This window comes from Saccopteryx leptura, chromosome X (assembly GCF_036850995.1).
Source record: "Saccopteryx leptura isolate mSacLep1 chromosome X, mSacLep1_pri_phased_curated, whole genome shotgun sequence".
In the NCBI taxonomy this organism is placed as follows: Eukaryota; Metazoa; Chordata; class Mammalia; order Chiroptera; family Emballonuridae; genus Saccopteryx; species Saccopteryx leptura.
In genome coordinates this window covers 77,009,741-77,035,739 of record NC_089516.1, presented here as the reverse complement: position 1 = coordinate 77,035,739, position 25,999 = coordinate 77,009,741, and the positions used below count along the sequence as shown (strand labels likewise).

At 36.8% G+C, this 25,999-nt stretch overlaps 1 protein-coding gene across 10 annotated transcripts; it reads right to left on the bottom strand.

Moving 5' to 3' along the window:
• Positions 1-1,122: 1,122 nt before the first annotated feature.
• ZNF711 (zinc finger protein 711) lies at positions 1,123-24,445 on the bottom strand. 10 transcript variants are annotated; one of them, XM_066356593.1, is made up of 11 exons: positions 24,147-24,445; positions 22,256-22,379; positions 21,201-21,344; positions 20,618-20,725; positions 13,166-13,732; positions 9,780-9,935; positions 8,922-9,074; positions 6,586-6,723; positions 5,683-5,730; positions 4,288-4,431; positions 1,123-3,778 (listed from the first exon to the last, which is right to left on the bottom strand). In XM_066356593.1, exons 4-11 carry the CDS (start codon positions 20,697-20,699, stop codon positions 2,601-2,603), a joined length of 2,466 nt encoding a protein of 821 aa, XP_066212690.1. In that variant the 5' UTR covers positions 20,700-20,725; positions 21,201-21,344; positions 22,256-22,379; positions 24,147-24,445; the 3' UTR covers positions 1,123-2,600. The 10 variants fall into 10 exon arrangements, with proteins under 10 accessions (XP_066212690.1, XP_066212688.1, XP_066212689.1 ...); XM_066356591.1 differs by lacking the exon at positions 21,201-21,344; XM_066356592.1 differs by lacking the exons at positions 21,201-21,344; positions 24,147-24,445 and adding an exon at positions 23,829-23,941.
• Positions 24,446-25,999: the final 1,554 nt, after the last annotated feature.

The window sequence follows — 25,999 nt, the reverse complement described above, 5'->3', positions numbered from 1 at the left end:
GTGAAAGGAAGAAAATCCATCTACTTTTCTCCAGCTCCACTATAACCGTGACCAATGGGAATAACCTCTTTACATGGCTCCCTACTTCCTTCAGCTCATCCATACTTTCCCTACACAGCCTTCAGAGTGATCTTCAAAATGTAAATCATATCACAGGTCCCCTTCCTTAAAACTTTCCAATGGCTTCCCATTTCAGTCTCATAGGTTTCATCTCTTATCAGTCCCCTCAGCATGATCCATCTCAGGTTATTTGTATTTGCATGTTTCTCTGCCCTGAATGCTCTTCCACCAAAACCTTCGTATGAATGGTTCAAACCTTCATGTGAAGTGGTCCTTCTTGCCACTCTCAGCTCAAATGCCAGGACCTTAGTACAGACTGCCTCTGTCAACTCACCCATAGCTGCTGTTGAAGCAAAGTTGCCAAAGTGTAGTGGCATCACACTGGGACTTTTGTCTAACATTTTATTACTTTCATGGTGGCAACACATGGGACCTTATTAGAAATGCAAAATTAAAGGTCTACTGAATGAGAATATGTATTTTAATGATCTGAGATGTGAAATCTACAGATATTAAAGCTTAAAAAAACACTCTTGTCAGTGATCATTAAATAATTAATTTTAAAAAAGAATGAACGCAAATGACAGAGTCTAAAAACAGTATCTAGGTACCTGAACTCTACTAAATGACTAGTTTGAATGTAGCAGATTATTTTTATTCTCATTTGCAGAAATCATTCACAAATACTTGATTTGTTTTCCTTTTGAATACATATTCCTCTATTAGGAACATAATTTTGGATTCATTTCTCAGGTTTATGTTACTGAAGCAGAGTAAGCTTCTTTAGTTTTCTCTATACTATAAATGGCGAGTCTTAAGATGGGCACCTTTAGAGCATTCTGTAATGGTTTTAGCAAAAACTTATATGTTTTTGAGGAATAGTCATGCCACAGTCATTATAATTGTTTAAATTCTTAACTTGTGTTGTTAATGCACAATCTTCTCCAACACGTTAAACTGCAGACCAAACTACCAAAGAGCAATTTTACGGGAAAAGTCTCTTAATAAAGAATAAACATTATAGCAAAAACTTAAATAAATCCACCCAGCCTTGAAGTGCAATAAATGCTTTTTATTGTATGCTCATTTCAATGAGTAACATTTAGAAATAATAATCCCACGTAACAGTGACAATCTTATTTTACAGCGTATACATCATTTACAGCCACATTACACACAATTTTAGATTTTCCAAATTTAATATTCTGAAGTTAAGAAAGATAAAAAATTTATTCTCAAGAAACTGATTCTTATCTGGTGCAAAAACAGAAAGATGAACATTAGTTGAAACACAAAGCCACAATATAGCATGAAGTAAAATTACTTTTTAATTATGTTGAACAGCTGAGTGTAAACATGAAGCAACTAAAACTTAAAAGTACACATCATATGCATTACATTTATGAACAGAATTTTATTAAATTTCCCTAAATCAGCTTTTTATATTAAGCGCCATTTTGATTTGCAGCATGCTAACACAAAGCGTTGTTAAAGGGATGCATATTTTCAATTTATACACTGTAAACTGAAATCCACTTCTGAACTCTACTCGCAGCACAGTGTTAAGTACTGCATAAACACTGCATCATATTGAAAATGCATGTTAATTATATGGTATATAGATTTTAAAAATCAAAAGTTTCAATAATGACATAAAATTGCACCTTTAAACATTAGAGCAAGTAAGACTAGAACCATCATACTTGCTAAGACTGTCCTAAAAAAACCTTCTAAACATTAAAATATTTAAGAAAACTGTTCTCTCGATTTCATCTTTAGATCGTTAAGAAATATAGTGCTAACTTCGTTTGCAACACTACTGGTTGCCCCGCTTTAGTAAGCCGTATGTGACTCAAATACATGTTTGTCACATAGGCCGTGCTGAACAGCAAGCAACTTGAACATCGGAGAAAAGGGAACTTGAACCCTCAGACTTCACCTTAGACTTTAGCACAGAATGCTGTGTCTCAAACATCCTGTCCTGTGACAAAAAGTTAGTAGGTCTGTAGTCTTTTTAATACTACTGAATCAATTTAACCTGTTTTCTAGTGAAATTTATTTTAATGAATACATAAAATTTTGTATTTCTGGAATTTATTTTCCAGGTACCATATAAAAGGCTCAATGACTAAATGACTGATGGATGACTACATTTATTTCCCATCCATTTCTAAAATCACATAAAAGTGAGGCTTGTCATAGCAAAGCATTGCCCACCTCCTTAGTTAAGTAGGATATTTTTCAGAATTATGATTCTAGTATATCCAGCCAAAGAAAGTCATTGTCTTTGCTCTTCCCCTCTGTAGTTTATACATATAGTCCTACTTATAAGTTTTACTACAACCATTCTATGGTGTTTCTCAAATTCTTAGTTTTCAAAGGGCTATGAGATCCCTTGTCAATTCAAATATCTTTAATACAAAGAATGTAAAGTTATGACTTAAGATCAAGTTCGTAATCAGATGAAATAGTTTGTGAAATTGTCCCATCATGTAGCATATTGTATTTTCCAATTAGCTTCTTTCTTTGTATTGGTCTCATTACATAAGAGCTTCCTTGTGATGCCTCATAATATGCTGATTCTTTTCTGATGGTCTTCGGAATCCTTTCTTGCAGAATTCACATCTGTGTGGATAGTCTTTTGTATGGATGGATATCACGTGGCGTTTAAAGCCAGACGCATCTGTAGTGCTGTACTCGCAGTACTCACACTGGTAAATCTTCCTTCCAGTGTGGGTCTTCATATGCTTTTTCAGCTCATTTTGTTGCCGGAACCCTCTCTTGCACCTTTTACACTTCAATGACTGATCCTTAGTATGAACTGAAAGGATGTGGCCACTAAGAATAAATGGATCTGATGTTTTGAAGTCACAGTGCCTGCACTGATGAATCTTCCTGCCCTTATGGATGTCGCTGTGCTTTTTGAGCTCAGAAGGGCGATGGAAACCTTTATCACAGACCTCACATTTGTGAGGAAAGTCCTTAGTATGGACAGAGATGATGTGCCGCTTAAGGTCACTTGAGTTGGTGCTCTTATGGTCACAATGAGGACACTGGTGTGTCTTATGTCCTTGAAACAAATCGAGATGACGCTGAAGCTCCCTCTCATCGCCAAATGCTTGGGGACAGTGCTCACACTTATATGGCAAGTTGTTGCCATGCTTAGACTTAATGTGTGTTTTCAGGTTGGATTGATCTGCACACCTGAAAACGCAAAACTGACACTGATATGGCTTCTCCCCAGTATGGGTTCTCATGTGTTTTTTGAGTTCAGAAGGATGGCGAAAGCCCTTCCCACACTCGACACAAACGTGGGGGAAATTCTTGCTGTGAACAGCCAGTAAATGTCTGTTTAATAGTCCTTGTTCTGCAGTTTCATAGTCGCAGTATTTACACTTGTGCATTTTCGGCTCCTTGTCTCGTAGTATCAGTTTATTTGAACTCAGTGGACTAGCCTCTCTGTATCTTCGTGTATATTCGGTAAATTCATGGGTTTTGTCAACTTTGTTTATCAGCTTATGGCTTTCTAAGTGGTTATGGAAACTCACTTTCTTGTTGGTTGTGAAGTCGCAATCTGTACACTGATATTTCTTTCTCATCAAATGATCAGGATGATTCTTCATGTGTCTTTTCAAGAATCCCCTTGATTTAAACTTTTTCGTGCAAATATGACAAGGGTACACTGTCAGGGGCTGTCCATCAGGGCCTATTATGACAGCTAGGTTAAAAAAAATAGGGAAGTTATGACATTTTGCCAGACTGTTTAAAAGGATTTTACAACAAAATGAACTGATATTCACAATGTGAGAACTAAACTAGTGAATAAAACCTTGTAAGATAGAATGAATATTCAAAGTAATTTATGATAAAGTAGCTCCCTAAAAATTAATGAGCAGCACTCTACTATAGATTAGATTACCCATCTGTCAAGATACTCTATCACATGGACTTTGTAAACTAAAACCAGGAACCCTTTATTGCTAAACCAACCTGAAAATTCCCTTTTAAAATATTATTTGGGTAAAGAGCAAATAAACATTGCTTTATAAGTACCAAACACGTTAAAAAAACAACACCACAAAACTATTTTGATCAAACAAAAACACAAACGAGCATATGGAAAGAGAGCTATACTATAAACAACTGATTTTACCCTTTGGTTACCAAAATATAATGCCACATTTCAAATCATGATAATATTCATAGGGCAAAGCGTTACTAGTTTACCTGTCTGCCACTGTTTTGCTTCCCCCCTCCTCCTCTTCTTGGCCTTTTGTTTAAGTACTTTATTCGTGTTAATGCTGTCACAGATTTGAAGGTACTGTGCTGCTGTGTTACTTCTGTTTTCTAATGTTGCGTCCAAAGTATTGGCTGAAAAAATTATTACCCAATTATACTACATATATTTGTACATTTTTCATTTTGGCGAGGTGAGTTACTACAGGTGACATGGCATCAGGCTGCCATCATGGTACTGAATTGAACACCATGGTAGTAACTTTCACAGATTATACCTACATTACTCTCTTCTATAATTTTACACACACACATTTATGCAAACACTTTCAATAGGATATGACATAAAATTAATTTAAAAATAACCCAATTTAGTCATCCTAAAGGAATAAACTGATAAGGTGAATGTAACAAGAAAAATTGTTATGACCCTAAACAAAATCTTGGCATCAGTTTAATTTATCACTAGTGAAGGCTGATGAAATTAAAGAGATTTAGAAATAGACATGGCAGGAACCTACGTAGTCATGGTGACTATGTGTATCACATAAGGAACAACAGATATCTTGTATATATGCTTTAGAATAGTTTACTTGACGTGAAAAGTATTAAGATGGATCTTAAGATCAGTGTGGCAGGCAATGTACTACAATTTCAGTAGAATCAGTGTATTCAGAATACAGCCCTTAATAAAATCACAGTCCTTACAAATCTGTTGTTATGCAATTTGGTTTAAAAATGTAGGCCTACAAAACCCTTTAAGCTTGTATGCTGTGATTTTTGCCTCTCATCAATTCTTCTGAAATCTACATTTCATTTTGAATGTCAAATACCTCCTAAGGGTAGAAAAAGAACAGGCATACATTTTATCATAAGAAATTCTCCTTGCTTAGAAAATAAAATGAACTATTAACCATGGTGTAACAGTTTATAAAGTGTATTAAAATAAAGAAAAAGCTGACACATGGGTTTTATGTATGTTACATAAATCTACTGACTGCAATAAAAAATGAGAAAACAGTTACGCCCCAAGGAAGATATTAAGAAGTAGCTGATATCATAAAAACTTTTACACTTTCTGTTAAAATAGTTTCTATTTCATATTTTTCCATAGCAGCCATTTATGGAACATGTGGTATGTTGCTTGATATTTATACTTCGAGGTAGATTTAAATTAACTGCCTTCACAGAATAACACATAATGATGTCTGTCTATAGATTAATCAATCCCCAAAAGAGGCAAATTCCTATGTAATGAATTAGATATGATCAGGCAATAAGGGTCCGACAAATGTGTCTATACATACAAAGTAATAACTCTTCATTTGCCAAGCAGTGCACAAAATTGGCCATTTCACTTAGAACTCACATATAAAGCTCTCTCACCTGATGCTTGACAATCTTCATACCTGCGTGAAACTCTTCTTTCATCTCCTAAAAAATAGACTAATTAAACACTGATATGCTGATTATAATGATCACTAATGGATCACATCTTAATCTAAAATAATCTTACTTTGCCCACCATTGCTTTGATTAAATTTTTTGTCAAGTTCTACTCCCAATGATTAGATAATTTCATACACTGAAAATAAACCCTACTGCCAACATCCTTGGAACTGTTAATGTGCAGCAAAAATTTACTTTCTAAATAAACTGGATAGATATCTTTGCAGCATACTCTCAAAATTGAAGATACTCAATAAAAGATTTGAATGAATAAACCTTTAGAAAAACCAAGTTAAGATAAATTAATGCATCTGAACACCAAAATTTTGTAAAGTCAAGAATATACCTGGACCATCTTTTAAATTAAGCAGAAATGAGATAAAATATAAAGGAAAAAATAACTTCATACATTTACCTTTTATTATGTATTTTGTAGAAAAACCCACCTGGATTTTTGTTCCTTTTCAAAACCCAAAAATCTTATTATTTATCGTGTTACTACACAAAACTATGACTTTCCAAAAGGGGAAGGATCAACTTGCAAAAAAATATTCCTACTTTGGAAAAACAAAAATTTTTATGGCACTTGCTTATATAAGTAGGATTTAAAACAAATCCTACTTGAGAAACACCATGCATTAAGCAAGGTTTATTTTAGATAACACAAGATATATGATAGAAAAATCATGTGGGCAACTAGCGATGAACCAGTTCACAGCAAAACATTTTATTATATTAGCTAGCTAATAAAGGGCATTAGCACAGCATATTTACTGACCTAAAGCCTGATCAAATCGATACGTTATGTACTTAGCAGGTGAGAAAATGCCAGTGTCCTACCATATGCCGCAGCCCAGACAACAGGGACAATTGTATTATTAACATCAGAGTCCTCAAGCTGAGTCTCAGGGAGAGAAGTTCCTTCCTCTTCCCCTACAATGACTTCCATGTAAACTTCATCTGCTATTTCAGCACAACCTAAATTTTAGAAATAATTGCTTATTTGTAACCCCAAATATTTAAGAAATGGGCAAAAATTCCAAACAATTTTCTTTCAACTTTCAAGACTTCAATTTGGTTAATTAAAAATGACATTAGGCACTTTGGAAGCTAGTGCCACTAGGAGACAATCATTTATCAAAATTATTTTTCTCCTTTTAGAACCTAGTTCTATGAAAACAAATTTTAGATTATATAAAACATGTGCCCTTGAAATATATTGACTGATTTTACAGTGCACTGGGCATTACAGCTTTATTAAAAGGTTGTATTCCGTAATTCTGCCTGATAGTTCTTTGAAACGAAGAAAGCATTTCTCATAGAAACAATCCTAGAAAGTGGTCCATGCTAGCTCACATACTGTAACTTAAATGCAGTACTGTACATGCAGTGAAAAATAGTCAAACTACTAATGGAAAATTTTAAAATAAAGATTATTAAAATCATATCAATATTACATGTTATTTATACACACACACATATAATGCTGGTGCTCAAGAACATGTAGACTTCAAGAGGCAAGATTTCCTGAAACTTTACTGAGGAAAAAAGCAGTAAGTGAGACTCATTTTTAAAAATATAGCATTGATGTAAAAAAAAAAAAGTTAAAACTTATGCCCTGGCCGGATTGCTCAGTTGGTCAGAGCATCGTCCCGAAGCACAGAGGTTGGCGATTCGATCCCTGGTCAGGGCACATACAGGAACAGAATCGATGTTCCTGTCTCTCTCTCTCCCTTCCTCTCTCTCTAAAATCAATAAAAATAAACATTTAAAAAGTTCAAACTTAGAGGATCAATTAATATATTTCATGTGAAATAATGCATTTAGATTTAACCTGTACAGTACAAAATTGGTTTGGATTTATGCTTTTCCTCTTGATTCCCATAATGGGCTCCTCTATTCACTGTAGAAGGAATGTGGGAAAAATGTGGAAGGGGCTCCTCTTCGTCTAAGTTTCCATTCTTCAACAAACCAGAAAGAGTCACTAGTCAGTGTTTTCCACATCCCCATGGCCTTCCTGACTTGGCTAACCTAAGCTTCTGCCCCCCACCTTCTACTGTGCCCTTTTGTTTACCAGTGGTTAAAAAAAATAAAAGTAAAGAATCTAGGAACCAAATAGAAGTGATTTCATTTGGCTCTCTACCTCTCCAATCAAATCCTTTGGGCTCATTTGTTTTGGTATTTTCAGCTGTGGCATATTAGTCATGTCTGAGATTGGAGTTCAGTTCCCCATGGTTTCCATGGAAAGGAAATTTGAGGGGAGAGGATGGGAGCACAGGTCAGGCAAAGACGGGCACTACACGGTAATGCACGTGGTGGAGGCCCTTGCTCTCCTAGGACAAAACAAAGCCCTTTCTGTGAGCATGGCAAGACAGAAGCAGCCTTTAGGAAGGGCCACATCCCTCCAAAGAGGCAAAGAAAGGGCAGGTGGAGAATAAAATGTCTTGATAAGGAAAGAGCAGGAAGGAAATCTGAGGCTGTCAACACTGTGGCGCTCAGCCCTAAGAAGCCTTAAGCAGTGAATACTTGGAGACCATCGGAGGCGGAATGAGTAGGGATCCTCGCCGCTTGACTTGGAGCGATACTTACTCAGCTAATCCCTCAGGAACAGAAGGCAAACAATCAGTTTGCCTTTCCACTGCTGAATCCAGAGAGAGACCAACAATGTTAATTGCTATGTGGAAAGAACACTGGCAGCAGAGTTAGCAGACAGGAGTTCAAATCCTACCTTCCTTACTTAACAACAAAATGATCTTGGGCAATTACTTAACTTCCTTGAGCACTTTTTTCCGGCATAAAACAGGGATAACATCACCTACCTCAGAGATGAGCTGTGAGAATTAAATGAGATAATATACATGTGACACACCCATTAACACACAGAAAACAGATTCTCCATTCTCCATAATTTGCTCTATCTTTGTGGGCTCTATGACGTCAGCAACAGGACATGGCTGATCTCTGGCTCCCTGTATCTAGACATAGTATTGACGTTTGCTGATTGGAACAATACATCTATGCATGAATGGTCAAAAGGACCCTTCCCTTTTACATTAATTACAGCCAAGGGTCCAGCTTATTTCAGAGACCGTTGTTCCTATATTGTGCTTGTATCTCTGAGATTGCTTATTTTTTAAAGGAACACATGACAGCTGCTAGTAAGTGAATGCTAGTACCCTGTGTTTTCTTACTGATATCATCTTCTTCGGGGGCAGAATCTTTCACTGCCATGTATACCATCTTCTCCCGTGGCATCCGGCCCTGGTCAAGCACTCCAGTTACGGCATGGCCGTTGGTGTACTCACTTTCTGTGACAATTTCTGTTCCGCCTGGAAAATTCAGACACATATCAAGAACTGGAAAGTATCACGGAATAATTTCCTGAATTACTAAAGAAGAAAATACAAGAAATACTGTCCTTTCAAAAAGTATTCCCCCCAATATTCCAATATAAGTTTCTAAGTGTCAAGAGAATTTTCTTATAATTTACACTTTTTTTATTCATCACTGACAAATAACAAGTGTTAATACATCAATCACACTTACATGCTAAGCACTGGGTAAATCTTTTATACGTATTTACCCATTTAATCCTCACAACAGCCCTATGAGGTAGTTATTATAATTATGGTGACTTTAGGGGTGAGAAAACTGAGGCAGAAAGAGGTTAAGTAACCACCAAAGATCACTCAGCTAAATGGCAGAACTAGGATTAAAGTGCAAGTAGGCTTTCTGTAGCTTCTAGCCTAGCCTGCCCTTAATTTCTTATTATAATTTCCCACTCGAAACTAAATCTTTGCCACTCATTTGCTTTGATATTTCAACTGTAATATTCTACTCATGTTTGAAAGAATCTAAGAATGACATATTCTGCCTTCTTGCTTTATATTCACACCCAATTTATTTATATTCCCTCCCCAAAGAAACCTTTAAAAAGTCTGCACTTTTAAGTCAATTTCAGTAGTCTCCAGAGAAGATGAGAGTAAGTTCTAATTCCTAACGTTAATGCAAAAAATTGCCATTAGTTCTTGTACCTATTTCAACATCATCTTCAGCCTCAGCTTTAAATATATACACTTTTATGACTTCTGAACCAAATCCATCTTCTTTAACGTCTTCTTGGGAACCATCACCACCAATTTTTAATGGTGTGTTCCCCATATGTTCCAGTTTTTCGCCAACGTCATCCACTGTAAGACACCAAGAGGCAACAATTTCCGTCAGAAAAGACAATTAACATTTAGTGGGTGGTAAACATAAGTGCAGCATGAAATAATGCATTAACCACCTACTCACTATTTCACTTAATGACCTATTGTGTTACAAGTGGCTTGTTTCATGAAAAAAGAAACGATATACAAAATCATATATACATGATCAAAGTTATATAAAAAACTATTCACTGATTTTCATTTACATATATAACATTTAATAACCATAGAGCTTTAGTTAAAATGCTTTGGGGAAAGATGAAATAATCTACCACTTTCAACATTTTAAGCTAAATCTTAATACCAAACTTAATAACATGAAGAGTAGAACATAAAATATACAGTGGTCATAAAATAAGCTCAAATTAACAATTTGCAAATAAAAAAAAACACGTATTTCTAAAACCAATTAATATATGAAACCTAGGAATGAAAAAAAGAGAAACACAGAAAACTCCTAAATAATTTTTATAAAAGGGCTTTTCAGAAATCATTACAAAAATAAAACCTTAATACTTTTAATTTCTGTTGGGTCAAGGGACAACAACTTCAAACCAGAAATTTTGTACACTTCTAGATTTACCAACGTATGCTTCACCTCAAAATCATATTAATAGGTAAAGCAAGATTATTTGAGAATATTACTTTTCAGGTATACCTTAAAAATTTGATTCTCTGCTATAGTCTTTAATAATAATATTTAGTTTCATATGAATACTATGCACAAATTATGTAATGACTATATTAATAAACTTTCTTTTTTGATCATAAATATTAAACAATATATTCTCCCCAAATATTAAATGCATACCAATTTTTATATCAATGTGTGTCCCTAAAAATCTGAAATGTAATCAAAATAAAAAATCTGCTCTTATGTACATCATCGTACCATATACGAATCATGAAACTGTGAAGATTCTGACTACCTCTACACAATTCCAGAGTTACTGAAAACAGAATAAAAAGTGACACTGTCAAGTTATTAACCCAGAACTCTTAAAAAATGAAGTTCAAGAAGTCTAAATGGGGCAAAGTCTAGATTTTCCCTACCTCACTTTCAAATGTGATCTATGAATTTTCAAAAGTAGGCATTTTGCCTTTCAAAATGGTAAAAAAAAAAAAAAAAAAAAATCAGAAATTGCTTTACAATGCAAAGGGGGAGAAACGGGGCTGGAGAAAGACTTTGCATGGGGCATATGGTGTGTAGAGGGTGTTATATTGAGTAGAACATTTGAAACCATGTCAGGCCAAGTATTAGGTATTAAAAAAATAATCTAGGGTAACTTTAGACAGATAGTTATCCTGTATTAATATCTAAGTTACTCGGCATACGTGGGAGAGCCTAACCATCTATTAGGCTAAAGAATTTGTGAAGTCTGGCCTGAAAACAGAAAAAAAATTCAGATATTTAGAGAAGATAAACTCTTTGCCTCTAAAATTCAGCTACTGACAAGATTTCCTTAGAGGATTATTCAGTGATTCAAGAAGAAGACGGAAGTCTGTTTAAAAACCTCTACTTTATGCCTTAGATATTTTAAAAATATCTTGGAACAAAAAAAACAAAAGAACAACAAAAATAAATAAAGAAGAGGACTATTGAAGGTAACACTGAATCCTTTCAAGGCAATTTATTCTCCAGTTTCTGAAAGATTTAACGGTCATATAAACAAAGCGGTAAAGAAAATGAAGTAAAGGTTAAGAGGTGGAAAAAAATAGCTATGTTAAAATAGAATGAAATATATAAAAATAGTAAGATTGAGTACCTAGTCAAAATTTGAGTATTATAACCATTATAAAAAATAGTCAAGGATCTGAATGGTGGGAAAATGAATGATATTAAAAAATATTTAATTTTTATATATTTATATAACCCATTTTCCTAAATTAAAAATGCTTAGGTTTTAAGGGGATTTTAAAAAAATCGTTGCTATTTCTTTACTAATAATTAAGGAGTTGATTAATCCCCATTTAAATTCCCCTTAGAATGACCTTGCTGCAGTTCCAATATTATTAAAGCAATACAGTGTACTTTATAAGTTTCAATCTATTGGAGTATGACATAAAATATATAGTAATATATATGGTATTCTTTGAAATATATGGTAATATCAAGATAAATAATTTAAATTAAAATATTCTAGAAACTTTCATAGACTCAAATCATAGAAGCTATGTTAAGGTATAACTATTCACAATACATATGTCTAAATTTTACCACGTTAATACCCAAGAGTTTAATTTGACAAGTACCTTTTTAAAGGCATATTGAATTTATTTTGGCACAGAAAGACTACCAACTTTGCCACACTATTTTATACAATCAATAACCGTAGATTTTTTTTTTTTTTTTACATATCAGGTTAAGGTGTAAATATAGAGTTGCTTTAGTAATCCACATTAATTTAAGAAGAAGTAATAACATTTGCACAATCTTTTAGTGGCTTAAATCATTGTTTTAAAAACAATGTAAATATTCACTTTCAAAACTGCATACAGAGTGAAAAATTAACACACTGGACTTCAGAATTTTATTTATAAATTAAATGAATCTATTTTTTTCCCTTTAAATTTACTGATACACACATATAACTTACAATCACTGTATATATACTTACCTACACGTGCTCTGGTTCCCAATCAGCCATTTTTTATTTTGAAAAGAAAAGGGCAAAAATCCTCTATGGAAAAGTTAAGGCCTTACCTAATCTTTAATACTTCCAGCATGATACCCTCAAATTTTATAAGTATAGGCTCACTTTTATCTGTACCTCCATCAATAACTTATCATTAGATTTTTGTTATTGTTGTTGTTCAGGCAAACCCACCACTTAGAACGAGAACAAAATATTTTTATCTTCCTCCTTCAGATAAAAGTGTGTTAAGGAGATTGTAAAGCACTCTGAAATAAACACATATTTACACAAACAGAAAAAAACCCACACAGAGAATTGCAGAACACAATCTTGTCGAACCTTCCAAATCTGTATTTCTGTCTAAGATATTACTAAATTGCATTCTTTTACTTGATTTTGGGTCTGAATTTCCAATTGCGTAAATTAAAAATGACCTAATTCAAAAAAGCATCTCAGCAATACAGCTTTGAAAAAAATATTTTTCAAAAATATTATCCCCATGGCACACAGAGCCTTTCCAGGTTATATACAAATCAATCTCTCGAGTCCTTATGAACTTTATGTTTCACTTACATGATATCATTAAGTAGTCTTCAGAAGTGCTCTTGACATCCTCCTCCTCCTCCTCCTCATCATCATCATCATCGTCATCTTCGGTTTTAATAGTAACTGTAGATCCAGGAACACCACCAGCTGTTTGAATCACAGTTTCTGTATCTGAATTAGTTACAAGAACTTCCTCTGACACCATGGTGGGAGAGTCAACTCCTGAAACACAATCTTGGACCACATGTTCTAAATGACCATCAGGACCAGTGACAATGTCTGCCACAAAAACCTGCTCAGGGACTCGAACGGTTTCTGTAATTAGCTCAGAAGTCAAGATGTGATCACCGTCATCTTCCTCTAAATCTTCTTCAATGGTGACATCAGCTTCAAGTACAGCTTCAGGAACAATTACACCTTCTGTTACTACATCTGTCTCGGTGATGATATCAGGGCCATGAACAACTTCAGCTGCAAGGCCATGATCGAGAGTTATGCCATCATCTGTGACAACATCAGAAACTAACACGGCCTCGGGGACTGAAACCACAATATGGTCTCCATCGATATGTGCAGTTCCAGCCATCCCGGCCACTATAACACAAACAATTAGCCAAAAATAAAGTTATTTTAATATTTAAAAGTACTGTATTTAATATATTAGATGACATCAAATATTTGTAAGTATGAAATTTTCCTAGCCAAACTATCATTTAGAAAAAAAAAATCACAATTTGCAATAAAAACCATCACCAACCAGAAAGCAGGTGAAAACAATGTTAATAAAATCTAAATTAGGACCTTAAAATAGTGTGCTTTATTTTCAAGTAAAACATAACGGTAATATATCACTATACACCAGTTAGAACAGCTGAAATAAGAAAAAAAAAGTAGTAACAGCACAGGTTGATGAGGATGTGGAGAAAGTTGATCTTTTATATGTTACTAGTGGGAATGTAAAATGTAGTAATCACTCTGAAAAACAGTTTGGCAGTTTCTTACAAAACTAAACATGCACTTATCACAAAGCCTAATATCTGCACTCTACAGCATTCCCCTCCGTGTTATTAAAACACGTTTACATGAAAAAAACTGCACGTGAATATTCATCACAGCTCATAGTAACTATTACTCATAGCAGCAAAAAACTGAAACTAACCCAAATGTCCCTCAGCCAGGAATGGTCGCTTAAACCAACTCAGGTGTGTCCACCTCGTGGAATACCACTCAACAATAAAAAAGGGACAAACTATTGAAACATTCAACACACTGAATGAATCTCCAGAAATTTATGCTGAATGAAAAAAGCCAATTATCAGAGTTGACAATGCTATAGAATGTATAAATGGAATCCCTTCTATAACATTCACAAACTCAGAAAACTATACAGATGGAAAATAAATTAGCAGTTGCCAAGGGTGTGTGTGTGTGTGTGAATATATTGACAAGGCACATATTGACAAGGATGGCTCTGTGGCCTCTGCCTCAGGCGTTAGAATGGCTCTGGTTGCAACAGAGCAATGCCCCAGATGGGCAGAGCATCGTCCCCTGGTGGGCATGCTGGGTGGATCCCGGTCGGGCGCATGCGGGAGTCTGTCTGATGCCTCCCCGTTTCCAACTTCAGAAAAATACAAAAAAACAAAACAAAACAAAACAAAAAACCCCAAAACACATAAACATAACAGAGTGTTAGCTAATTTTTTTAATTAGGTGAGTTAAAAATTATAAACTTAAAAAAAGAAAAAAAGTATAAACTTAATATATTATAAAATATGTAGTATAAGCATAGAAGTCCCTGAACTTCTTTATCTTATAAGAACCACTACATTCAAAAGTGGAAGGCACCTTATAACATCTGATATTGGGGAATAAAACAAACTCCTTTTAGACAAAGATTTCTTTTGATAAAAAATAATACATATGCACTCTAAATTGTATTAAATTCTAAATTAATTTGTAGGAAAAAAGTTTTAAATAACATTTTATTGGGCACCATGGTAAACACCAGCTCCCACTTCCTTTGCAAATATTTTGAGAGTGCAAAATCCCTTCATAAAGAACTCTATTAAAATATACTTCCCTAAAGTGGTACAGTCAACAATTTAATAGTTTGTGGACCAGGTTATAACAAAATTATCTATATAAAAAATCCTCCATATAATGATCACTTTCTATAAAGTAATACCTGAAAGTAATGCCAATTGCTATACAATGTTCATTATTATTATTAACCAATTCATTATGGAAGTTAGTTAAGTTTGGATGGAGACCAGTGCAGACTGTTAACACCCTAACCTATCAAAAAACAAAGCGTGAAGGGAAAGCTGCCTTTCAAGTTTATCTTTCTTTCAACCCTCCTGTATCCTTCCCACCGTTTGCAAACTCTCACCTAAATTACAGCATTATTCCAAAAGAACATGGCCTCAATCTTGAAAATCTGGTAGCCAAAGGGGCTGTGTATACAAGTAGCACTTCCTCGTCATTTGTTCCTCCATTGGCCGTTTTGGAGATGGAGGGGGATGGGGCAGGGGGGTTCACATTTAGCATTTAACCAGATTGACAATATGGTTTCTAGCAGGGAAAAATCAAGTGTCAAACCTACAAAATTCACAGTATTGAAGTGCTATGTATATAAATAATGAAATTAGTATTTTAGTAAACCTTCTCACAAGTCAGGTTTAAATGATGGGAAAGTCCATTTTTTTCGACTGCTGGATGTCAGTTTGGTTCCTGAGGGTAAAAACACTAGGAAAAGATGGAATAACGCGAGAACTGGCCCCAGGTTCAGATCAACTTGGTTGAGAAGATTCTAAAAAAGACAAAATAAGTACTTTTCCAGTTCACCTAGCCCCTACTCTAGTAGGAATAGACAGGTCAGATAAATCAGATCTAAACCAAAAGAAATCCAAATATGCTTGGTTACTCTGACTTAAATAATCTGAGTTTAGGTCAAGAATCAATGAGTTTTCCACAGGGTACTGCAAATTACTCAGACCAAGATCCAAACAACTTGCTAATGCTTTTACACATATTGTCCCATTTAAGCCTCAGAACAACTGTATAATAAGGTGAGTTGCTATTATCTCCATTTTAAAATTAACTATGGTTTAGAACGTTTAAATAAGCTTACCCTAGACTTAAGCTGGGATCTGATCTCATTGTTTGACCGTAGATTGGATTTTTTTAACACTTGTCTAAAAACCTAGAATAGAATTTATTTTAGAGACTGCTTTCTAAAGGAGATTTAAAGGGGTAACCAAGTAAAGAATAACTTAAGAGTAAATTTTGATCTATTACAGTCATTTAAATTTCAAAACATTTAACAAGCAGTATTAAAAGGTATTGAATTTATCTCTGATTAGGTAACAAAATTATGAACAGTAAGAAAAAATAATTTAAAAAGTGTGAAATCAATTAGATAACCAGATAACAGTAAGAACCAAGTCATAATTTCAATCATTTTCTATTTACTAAAGTGATTTCATTTAAATGTGAATACTTGGAATTTCACTTTGGGGTACTGTAAAATTCAGTATTTGTTGGTTCTGTCTTGGGCCACTATCTAATGTTGTTTTTCCTCTTAAATCTCAAAGCAAGACGTATTTTTGCAGCAATAAAATCTTAAACAACTATTAAACTCAATGGCACAGATTCCAAGCAGAACCATCATACTGAGACATGAGCAAGATTATTACATAATGTTGTAAAAATTTAAATCTCAAGTATCCTTCCCCCAAAAAACTAGCATAATGAATTTCTGAATTACATTCATGTTTTAGATTCTAACTATATTAGCCATCCCATCCCAACCGAAATTCCCACAGAATTTCAAGTTTCTGTGCCACACAGTGTATTTTTTTGGTTATTTAGCTCTACCTACGTCTGCTAAACTCTTTCAAAAATACCATTAATTTCTGGAATTGCAAATATCTAAGTTTTTATGTTAGCCGAAATTTTTAAAGAGAATGTATCTAATTTCTAATTAAATTTTAGAATTTGGAAAGTTTACTGGATGGAGGCTGCTTTCAGACAGAAACCTAAGTTACCAAGGCTAAAGTGTCCTTGTCCAAAACCCTCCAAATGGAGGTTCCTTTAGAGTTAGACCTGTTCGATACCTCTACATTTCTTAAAATATCATACAAAAAATGAAAAACATATATGTATGAAGTTGAGCTCAGAACTGCACATCAAAAAAATAAAAATAAAATATAAAAAAGTCCCCATCTTCTAAGACATCAGAATTTATTTACTAAAGACGAATGGAAAACTAACTTATACTTCAGGTCCACATCATTCCTAAGCAAAAATGAGTGAACATTACTCATATTAGCCATTTCTGATTTAACTGAATATTCAGCAAAATTTTAACCAAAAATGTTAAAGCAATTTAGTTGCCATCATTTTTGCCTAAATTTAAAGTAGCATAAAAAATGAATTTTCAAAGAATGTATCATTTCAAAAACCAATAATCACAAAATACTACTAGGAAATGGAATCATGTACAGCTGTACAACAAAAAAAACGGTTGCTTTAAATTTTCTGTGGTATAAATAAGTTGATTTATCTTATTAAATTCATTTTAGAATGGAATTTAAATTAAAAGTTTGGAAGTACTTATTAAATTTTCCCATTTTATCAATCAGAAAAAGAAAGGGGATAGTGAACGAAAGTGCTGCTTTCTACCCCATAGTACGTTTACAGGAGTATAACTGTGTCTATGTGTGTTCTCCCCTATTCAAAGGAAAGGTACTCCAAAATGTGTTGTTTATCCTGTGGTTTCAGGTACAGGCTGGCACCTTGCCACATGCCTCCAGGGCACTGAGACTACAGTCTAAGATGCAGAGCTTTAGGTTGAACACAAAAGAAATCTAATGCATTAAAAATATTTTAACAAGTCAAATGTCTGTCAACTGATGAGTGGATAAACAAAATGTAGTTTAGCCGTGCAGTGGAGTATTATTTGGCAGTAATAAGGAATGAAGTATTAACATGCGCTACAACGTGAATGAAACTTGATTACATTATGCTAAGTGAAAGAAGCGAGACACAAAAGGCCACATATTGTATAATTCCACTTATATGAAATGTCCAAAGTAGGTAACTCCATAAGCAGGTAGATTAGTAGTTGCCTATGTCCAGGGTTGGGTTGGGGGAAGTAGGGAGTAACTGTTAATGAGAATGAGGTTTATTTTTACAATGACAAGATGTCCTGAAATTAAGTAATAATGATGATTGCACTTTGTAACTATAATAAAAACCATTGAATTATATTCTTTAACAAGGGTGAATTTTATAGTATGTTAATCATATCTCAAAAAATAAAGAAAAATACATGAAATATTTCCATAATGCATGTTCTATTTCCCTAGCAACTAAAAGGAAATCAAGTATTGGCTGTAATAAAGGATTAATTAACCCTAAAAATAAAACACACCGAGGAGGAATGATGAAAAGGAAATTAAGAGCACACCGAATAAATATTCATCAACAGCAATCAGACATTTTTTTCCAACCTTTGGAGGAACCGTGCTTTACTTACTAACAGGCAACTTCTTTAGGAATGAAGGGGGGTCTGGGCTCGACCAAACGCTACTATGTAGGTAGCATTCTGTATTAAATGGAAAAAATACTGTATTTCTTCCATTTTTAAACTATTTTTAAGAGGTAAAGAAATTGAAGTTAACACTTCAAGCAAAACTTACTGAACATATTGAAGTTCAAGTATTCCAGTATTTTAAAAAATATCTCTAGCAAAGAATTCACAAAATTGTTTGTAAAATCTTTTATTCTTCAGCCCTTTGCTTTTCTACTAAAATTTATTCCTGTTCTTTTCCTTTTTTTTTTTTTTTTTACTATCCCAAATCACTTTTAAGTCATTCATAACAAACACAACTCACTTGTGACTCATAACAGGATAAATCCATGCTCCCTTTCTATTTTATCAGTTAACTACGCAATCATCTTGATCCCCACCACATTTGACCTTTTTTCTTTTTAATGTTTATTTTATTGATTCTAGAGAAAGGAAGGGGGAGAGAGAGAGGGAGAGAGAGAGAGAGGCAGAGAGACAGGCAGGAACATCGACCCCCGTTCCTATACGTGTCCTGACCGGGGATCAAACCAGCAGCATGAGTGCTAGGGGCAACGCTCTAGCCAATAGAGCCATCTGGCCAGGGCACATCTGATCTTGAACCACGCACCATACCTTTATTCATCAGGCAGATATGTCAAGGAATGAAAGAACTGGAGAGGACCTTAAATATTATCTTATCCAACCCCTTTATAAAAGTGAATTAAGTAATTGGCTCAAGCTTGCGCCGATAGCTAATAAGACTGCCAAGACTAGAATCCAATTTTTTCTGGGCTTTATAACAGGACAAAATAATGTATTCAACCATAGTTTCTGAAAACAATAGTAGCATTTTTTTTTAATTGAGCAGAGTCCTCACCCTTATTTGCACCTCTGACAGTTCCATAATATGTCATGTTTTTTGTTTACTTTTTATCCCAATAAACCATTTCTTTTTTACTCTCATATTCTCACTCTGCTCTTTTCTTCAATTGTTACTACCCTATTCCTGCCTCTTCTACTTATTTCAGATACCTCTACCTTCTATAATTCAGGTTGACCTTGCCCAAATTCAGTTTCTTTATGGACTGTCATTGGATTCTCAGCATCGTCAAATTGATACTTTTAAGAAGCTACTGAGGGTTTGATCCCCAGTCAGGGCATACATGAGAAGCGACCATCTGACCATTTCCTTCTCTTCCCTTCCGTCTCCCCCTTCTCTCTCTTCCACTCTCGAAGCTCAACTGTGGACCCAACATAGAGTATAGCTCAGGTGGTTCGAGCTTAGACCCCAGAAGGTGCTTGCCATGTGGATCCTGATCTGGGTGCATGCGGGAGTCTATCTCCCCTCCTCTCACTTAAAAAAAAAAAGAAAAAAAGAAGCTACTGAAAGACGTCCACAAAAACAGGGAATAATTTCATTTATTTTTAAAAATGTAATGTGATTAGTAACAACTTTCTGAGAATATAGTATCAGAACACAATTAATCACTTAGTGCATCATTTTCCTGTATCGCTATATAAGCATCTAACTTTTTTTAAAAGGCTGAAATATTCCTTGTCCAGCTTTATTAAAAATTCAAAGTAAAACGTATTTTAGAAAAGCTAATTTAATAATCCTATATGTAAGAAATGATAGTTATTTATGCAAACTGAGTTTTATGTTTCCAATGACAGAATACCACTCTATTATTACAAGTTTTCTTATCTCAACTGTCCTACAAAATTTTAAGAAAGGTTTCAAGTAAACTATAGAAATATAGCTTTACTTTGAGGAAATAAATACTACAAATGTATTTTCCTAGCAAAAAGCACATTCTTTTCATTGTAACCCTCCCCTTCCTCAATGTAGTTCTGATATTTCTGACTTTTAAAAAAGGAAAAAAAATACAACAAAGAAAATGCTTTACCAAAATCCTGCATAATCATGGTGTGGGCCATTCTAGCGTCTGCTGTGTGCAATCCCAGACTGCCTCCTCCGCCTGCATCCATGCTTAGCAAAGTTCATTCACAAATCTCTGTAAAAGAAAAGATTTTTAAAATAGTTTTAAAACATTGAGGCCAGTCAGTTGTCTTGAGAAAAAGAAATGCAACTGAGTATGTGCCTCTCAACTAGATGTGCAAATCTTATTACAAAGGAAAACAAAACAAAAAACCTTATTAGATATTTTATGCGACAACCATAATTAAAGGGTCAAATGGAAGTGAACCAAAGACATGTGGAATAAAACAGAAAGGGTGATGAGCCATAGAGAAATGAAAGAAGCAAGCAAAAAGAACAAAACCAGTGTTGAAGTTCCAGTTAAAATATAGGTTATAAAAGCAGAAGAAAAAGAAGAACAAGATGACAACAGACAATAGTTGGGACATTTATACATTACTAGAGGACCCAGGTGCCCAGTATTAGTGAATTTCATTCAGTGGCTCTCAATCATTTGTTCCAGATCCACATCAGCCCTGCAGCAGAACTCTGCAGATAAACTTGTTTTTTACCTCTGGCTCCAGGGTTCTACTTATAATGTAAAATGCTCTATCCCACTTTCCCTGGAATTCTTGGAGCAAGTCAAGATTTCTGAGCACACTCTACGACATTCTGTTGTCTCCCAGTTTTGAGGACTCATGAAACATGACTGGTTCCTAAATATGGTAGAGATAAGATCAATCACATACCAGCATTTTAGCAAACTGTTTCTTCCAGATATAGATGTAATCGTACAATGGATTTTGCCATTAATGATTCATAAAGTCATGGTAACCTGACACTAATTTTGGAAGCAAGAGATCCAACATTTTTCATTTCAAATGACTTATCCTATATTTAAGGTCACCAGATAGAATGAAACTTTAGTTAGATGCTGTCACTCAACATATTTCTTATAACTACTTCAGCGTATTTCCCCTTCAAACATGAGATTGTAAGTAAACCAACTAAAAAAAATCTGTGGATTTTATAAAACGTGTATCTCATTTTTAGATAACAGTGTTGAATGGGGCTATACTGCCCAAAAGATGAGGTTACATGGTTAATGAACGTTTTAGAAAGCTGCCATATAAAATAACTTGATCCTTAAGTACGGGAGATCACTAAAATTTTTTCCCTTGCCTTCAGGTTCTATAGGTGTGCAGGATGCAGAAGCGTCTCAGACAGGAACCTCTACTAACCATTTGAGTCATGCTTATAAAAATCTTACAGCAGTAGGTGATATTTCTTTGTATCAAAGGTTTCAGACAAGATTATTATTATTTTATTTCATGAGCAAAATTACAAAGTTTTAGAAATTCTTGGGAGTATTTTTTGTTTTTAAAGATAGCAAATTGCTTTATGGCTTCAAAATGAAGTTGATTTCACAATAAACTACTTGTTTGTTTAGAAACAAATTAGAATCCCACGAGGACTTGTTTTTAAAATTAAAAAGAATATACCGTTTCAACTTTAATCAGAGCAATTGCTCTCTTTATCACTAATAGAACAATCTTGTCTTTTAAAGGTTTTAAACACTTAATTTTATTTTGTTAATAAAGATAAAGCAGTATAATTTGTTAATCACCTTAATATAGAGTCTTGAAGAAACTGTAGGTTTTCTTACATACTGTAAAATAAAATCTGCAGCAATTTCTTTATATTGCTCCCTCCGAACTATATTATTTTCTTTGGAAAAATGTTGTCTTTACCTATTGTAAAAACATTTAAAATTAGATATTATTCAACATTTTAAACCAAATCTCTTACACAACTAAGAGTTTTTCTTTACAATTTTATTTTGGGCTGATATGCTCAAATCTGTTCATCTAAAAAGCAACCAAAGGGATCCCAACAGAAACAACTACCCAGTTATGACATAAGCAACATTACTACACTTTGAATCCGACAACTTGATTAAACCAAAATCTTCTCTAAAGCACATTGTAAAAATCACTAACAACACTGTGTTTTGGAAAGTGAAAGAGAACCAACCAAGGGCAAGCTTTATCCTTGCCAAATCCACAGAGAACAATCTGCACTAGCGCTCGGTGAAGTGTAAAAAAAAAAAAATGAACACGTAGTACAATTATTATGAGAAGTGCCACGCTGTACGAATACCAAATAAATAAATGTGCAGCCCCATTTTTCGCCATATAGGAAGTTTCAATAAGATCAATAATAAATAGGGTACCAGAACAGCAGTGAACTATTCAATGTCGAATAGATCGCCGGGCTTCTCAATCTTCCCAAGAGTCTGTCTCCCATCCTTTTTGAATGGAGGTAACCGCCAAGTACGCTCCAAGTAAACATTTTTCCAGCAATTGCACGGGGAGCAGAAATCTCTCTCTCCCTCTCCCTCTCTCTCCCTCTCTCTCTCTCTCTCTCTCTCTCTCTCTCTCTCTCTCTCTCACACACACACACACACACACACACACACACACACACACACGTTACTCTCAGCAATCTCCTCTAAGCACAGCTCCTTTAGGACTCAGCTTCTCGGTGATGTGAAGAGGGCAAGGGATGGAAGAGAAATCCATCCTAAGGCGGCAGAGCAAGAGAATGCGAAAGTAGTATTTGCAGAAACAGGAGACAAAGGAGCCCTGGCAAGTAGCAGTATTGCAGCTTTGGACGCAACCCTCCTCCTGCAAAAGTCTCCCTTCCCCGAGACCACACCAAGTTTCAATCATTCCCAGCAGCACGCACACACGTGTCCCCTCCTGTACGACCCATCCGACTGAATCTTGAACCGAACCAGACACGGCACCTTCGCCGTGGACAGGCGAGAGCGAGGGGACAAGAAGACAAGCTCCCTTCCTCCCCTCTCCTACTTGGTGCAGCGGTGGCCACCGCTGGCGCCCGCCGAGACACCCAGCCCCGCGCCCCCCGGCCCCGCGGCTCGGCAGACGGCCGAGAACCAAAATGGTGGTAGATCCGCGGAGGCGACACTTGAAGCACACGCCCCCCCCCCCCCGATGGCTCCCTAGCCCCTAAAATGCCCGATTCCGTGCCACCTTCTCGCCACCGCCGCCTTCCCTCGCGCATTCCAAGGTGACTATTCGCGGCGGGTGCGGGCGGGGGCGAGGGGGGCGAGAATGGCAGGAATATGGGGGAGGGGGTCGCAGGGAGAAATGTCAGGAGGACGTCGCCTTCCTCACTTCACCGTTTTGTTTTCCGCCATTTTCCCGTCACCCCAAAGCACCGACGGCCTCGCCGAGGACGGCCGGCCCCAGGGGTTCCGGCGCGCCCGGGTCTCTGCGGGGGAGCCCCTGTCCGCGGGTGCTCCGGCCGCCGGCCGCAGCCAGGGAGGGCAGCCGCGCGCCCGAGGGGGAGGGAGGCTCGGGGACTAGACGTCACTTCCATTGTTCCCTTCGCCCCATGGTACAGTCCGGGTGCGAGCCTCTCCTCCCCTGGCGGGCGCGACGCCGAGCACGGCCGCCCCGCATTCTGCGCCCTGGCCCCCGGGGCCGCCTTACCTGCGGCAGCCGCCGCCGGCCGAGCCGGACCGCGCTCGGGCTGTCCGCCGGGGGCAGCCGCCCGGGCTCGCCCGGATCCCCGCGCTCGGCTCTCCGAGGTTCCGCGGGCAAAGCCAATCACAGGCAGCTCTGCGTCTGGGAGCGCGCCGCCTCGTCCCGCTTTATAGCGCCGCTGACTGCTGAGGTTGCATTACGTCACGCCGGCGATGCTGCAGGGTGAGGGGCCGGAGGGGCGCGCAGGCGCGCGCTGGAAGCCGAGCAGCCCGCGCGGGCTCCGGCTGCGGGGCCCCCGCCAGCCCGCCGCGCCGGGCGAGTCCGAGTGCGCACGCCTGAGCTCGGCGCGCCCCTGAGGACTTTCCTGGGGAAGCTTTTCTGTTTTCCAGGTTTCCCGAGGGAGCGCAAAGACGGGGCGGGGCGGGGCGCGGCGGGAGGGGGCAATCAGTGACTGCAGGGCTTCTCACGGAACCTCTAGTAGCCGCCCGACTTCGTTTAAAACAAAATCGAGCCTGCCCTCGAGAATCTGACCTGTTCGGCTGACCAGAGTGATGAGAGGTGCGCCTCTCCGCAGCAGACCCAAGTGTGTTTGCAGTTTCCCTCCCTCCCTCATTCCTTTTCTATACCGTAATGGTAGACGATTCTTTGAAGACAGTAGAGGGAAGAAAGGCATACAAGGCAAAGGTGGACAAGGGACCGAAATGAAGTGAACACGAAACCTCTCTCGAATGCCTCACTTTCAACTTGTGTCTGCACAAAATGGGAGGACAGGGAACAATTCCGTGGCTACGGGTGGGGAGAAAAAGTGATGAAACGCGAGGGAAAGGTTCGATTTGCAAAGAGCCACACACTGCTTTCTGGAAATTGAGCTTCCGTGCTAGGAGCATTTGAAATAAATAGCATTCTTTAAGCAGGGAAGGGATAGGATCCTTGGAAAAACAAAGACCGTAACTCACTACCCCTGCCTACATAATTTAAGTATTTTACAAATAAAGCATGTTATTGTTCTCCATTAGCGAGACTTTCTCCAGGTCTCTTAACCCAATACACCACGGAAGGTTTTGAGAAAAATAGAGACACGATGTTAAAGCCCTAGCATAGCACCTGGCTCCTAGTTGAGGACAGATCCTGGAGCTTTCTCCGCACGGGGTCAGGTAGTCAATATTTCAGGCTTTGTAAGCGGCAGGGTCTCTATCACAACTCTGCAAGCATGCAATTGTAGCACAAAAGCAGCCATAGATAGTAAGTACACAAAAAGCATGGCTGTGTCCCAGTAGAATTTTATTTAAGGACACTGGCATTTGAATTTTATGTTCTTTTAGCGTGTCATGAAAAATTCTTCTTGGACTATTTTTCAAACATTTCAAAATGTAAAAATCATGCTTCTTCGGTCATTAAAAAAGACAAAAATAAAGTATAAACAAGAATTGAAGAAAACCAGCCAGCCAGCCAGATTTCCCCTGCGGGCTGTACTCTGCTGACCGTTGTACGTGTCATATATTTACACCTTTACTTTCCATCCTACATGAAGAAAGGTGTTTTCATGAGTGTATTCCTATACCTGACGTTTTCCTCTGATGGATACTCTGGCAAATACCACTTGAAAGATCTACCCGTAACGATTTCAATAGGACGTTGATGGAAGAAAGCAAAGAAAGATGTGCTGTTTTGACATCTATTACCTTTGTGAATGGTACATCGTAGCAGACAATATTTCCAACCTCATCAGTGCTCGGTGCTCGCCCCTCTTTCTCCAAACATCTTCAGAATTCCACTTCCTTAATATCTGTGGAATTCATCGCCTTCCTCTCATTCCTATTAGCATTTGTTCCCTCAGGTTCACATCCCTTCCTACCTGG